This window comes from Haplochromis burtoni, unplaced genomic scaffold (genome assembly GCF_018398535.1).
Source record: "Haplochromis burtoni strain Fernald_Lab_line unplaced genomic scaffold, NCSU_Asbu1 Contig_242, whole genome shotgun sequence".
In the NCBI taxonomy this organism is placed as follows: Eukaryota; Metazoa; Chordata; class Actinopteri; order Cichliformes; family Cichlidae; genus Haplochromis; species Haplochromis burtoni.
Window position 1 is genome coordinate 1 of NW_024582603.1, and position 1,939 is coordinate 1,939.

The following is a 1,939-nucleotide window of genomic DNA, read 5'->3' on the forward strand; positions in this document are numbered from 1 at the left end:
TTTCCAACCTTTTTGCAGGTTAAAAGACTTATTCTTGGTTTAATGAGAATCTATTACAATGACATCTCTTGCATCAATAACACGTTGATGCAAATCTGTCAATAAAAATGTGTTTAAAGTAGCAAGTGTAAAAAACAAAACAAAATACCTCTAAAAGAAGTTGCCCCTGTAACTGATCTATTAGTACATTAATACATTTTTTTTATCCAAATGCATATAAATTAATGTTGAAGCTACCAACATGAACAGAAAACTGGAAAGCTGTATGCATGAATAAATTTTCTATTACGGTACATCGCCGCTAAAAATTAAAAAAACGAATCAGCGGTAATTTGTTGGCGTACGTGCACCTTAAACATTTAGCATTGCAGTTTGACATGTTATGTATGAGTTATGTGACCAAACTAAAAGAGTGAATCAGGGTTTTTCCTACAGATGGACCTTCCCGTTACCTTTTGGATTCTGCTGATCAGCTCGCTGGTCCTCTGCGTCCCTGCAGTCCAAGCAGCAAAATGCCCACAGGAGTGTTTCTGCGACCAAATCCAACTCACTGTGACCTGTGTCAACAAGAACCTGACCCAGGTTCCTCCTGCTGTTGATGAGGTATCTATAAACATATACACTTACTGGTCAGTTTGTTAGGTACACCTTGCTATCACCAGGTCGTATCCGCTCAGATTCAACAAGGTCCTGAAACATTCCTCACAGATTTTGGTCCATATTAGGATGATAGCATCACACAGCTGCTGCACATTTGTCTGCTGCACATCTAAGAAGTCTAGATAGAAATGATTAGCTACTCAGGTAAGCTGTGGAGTTTAAACAATCCACAAAAATGGGGCTGTTTAAACAATTCTCTGTTGAACAGGTGTTTATTTCCAGGGAAATACAAATTTTAATACCCCTGTTAGAGAATGATAAGGCTTCGGGTAAACTTCCACAGCGGTGGTACCTTTTAAATACTTATTATTACCCTCTAATATATAATCTGTTTTCCTCATAGATAACAGTGAAACTGGACCTTCGAGGTAATGACATACAGGAACTCCCCACTGGGGCTTTCATGCACACCCCCTACCTGACTCACCTGTCGCTGCAGCGCTGTAACATCCACAAGGTGAAGGAGGGGGCGTTCCGTGGCCTCGGTCGCCTGGTCTTCCTCAACCTTGCCAACAACAACATTGACATCCTCTACCAGGTATTCTTTAAACAAAAGTATAAATATACAAAAAGCTTAGGAGGGTGGACAGTGTTCAGTCTCTCACCTGAAAGATAGGATGGCCCTCCACAAGTCCCCACCAGCTTCACTTTGTTATAGAAAGCCCACTCTCTGCAGAATAGGGGGGGGGGGAGAAAATCATGCTGATCACTTTCCCGAGGTTTCCTGAAGCTGTCAGTACATGACCAACAACAGCCCATCGTACCTTAGTGGATGCAGGCAACAGTTGCAGAGGATTGGATTCCTGGACAGGTTCAGACGTTTTAGGTTAACCAGTTCGACAAAGGCTTCAGTGTCCAGGTAGATTAGACAGTTGTTACTAAGACGAAGCTTCTTGATATTCTGCAGGCCCTGAAAGCAAAGGAAGCTGGCATTTTATTTAAGGCTCCAGCAACAGGTGCATCTCTGTAAAAGTATTTTGTACACACGGTTTAGTGTGGGTACCTGGAATGCCATATTAGGGATGTAAACCAGCTGATTGTGTGAGAGGGAGAGCAGGTTGAGGGAGCCCAGCTGAGAGAACGCTCCAGGCTGGATCTCTTCCACACGATTACGGTCAATAATAAGCTGCTTTAGTGAGGACAAACCGTCAAATGACTCCTAGAATCATAAAAAAAACCAAGGACTGCACTGAGAATGGTTGGGTAGACTTCTTGAAGTTAATTTTTATTTTTTTAAAAACCACTTAAAATGATCATGGGATATATGTGGTTTAAGTCT

At 41.8% G+C, this 1,939-nt stretch overlaps 1 protein-coding gene across 1 annotated transcript in view; it reads left to right on the forward strand.

The window, feature by feature from the left end:
• Nucleotides 1-435: 435 nt before the first annotated feature.
• chadlb (chondroadherin-like b) overlaps nucleotides 436-1,939 on the forward strand; it is a gene marked incomplete at its 5' end in the record, with an annotated part of 8,049 nt that continues 6,545 nt past the window's right edge. The window contains 2 exon segments of the mRNA XM_042227063.1: nucleotides 436-603; nucleotides 1,004-1,198. Of these exon segments, the coding sequence (XP_042082997.1) occupies nucleotides 436-603; nucleotides 1,004-1,198 (363 nt within the window).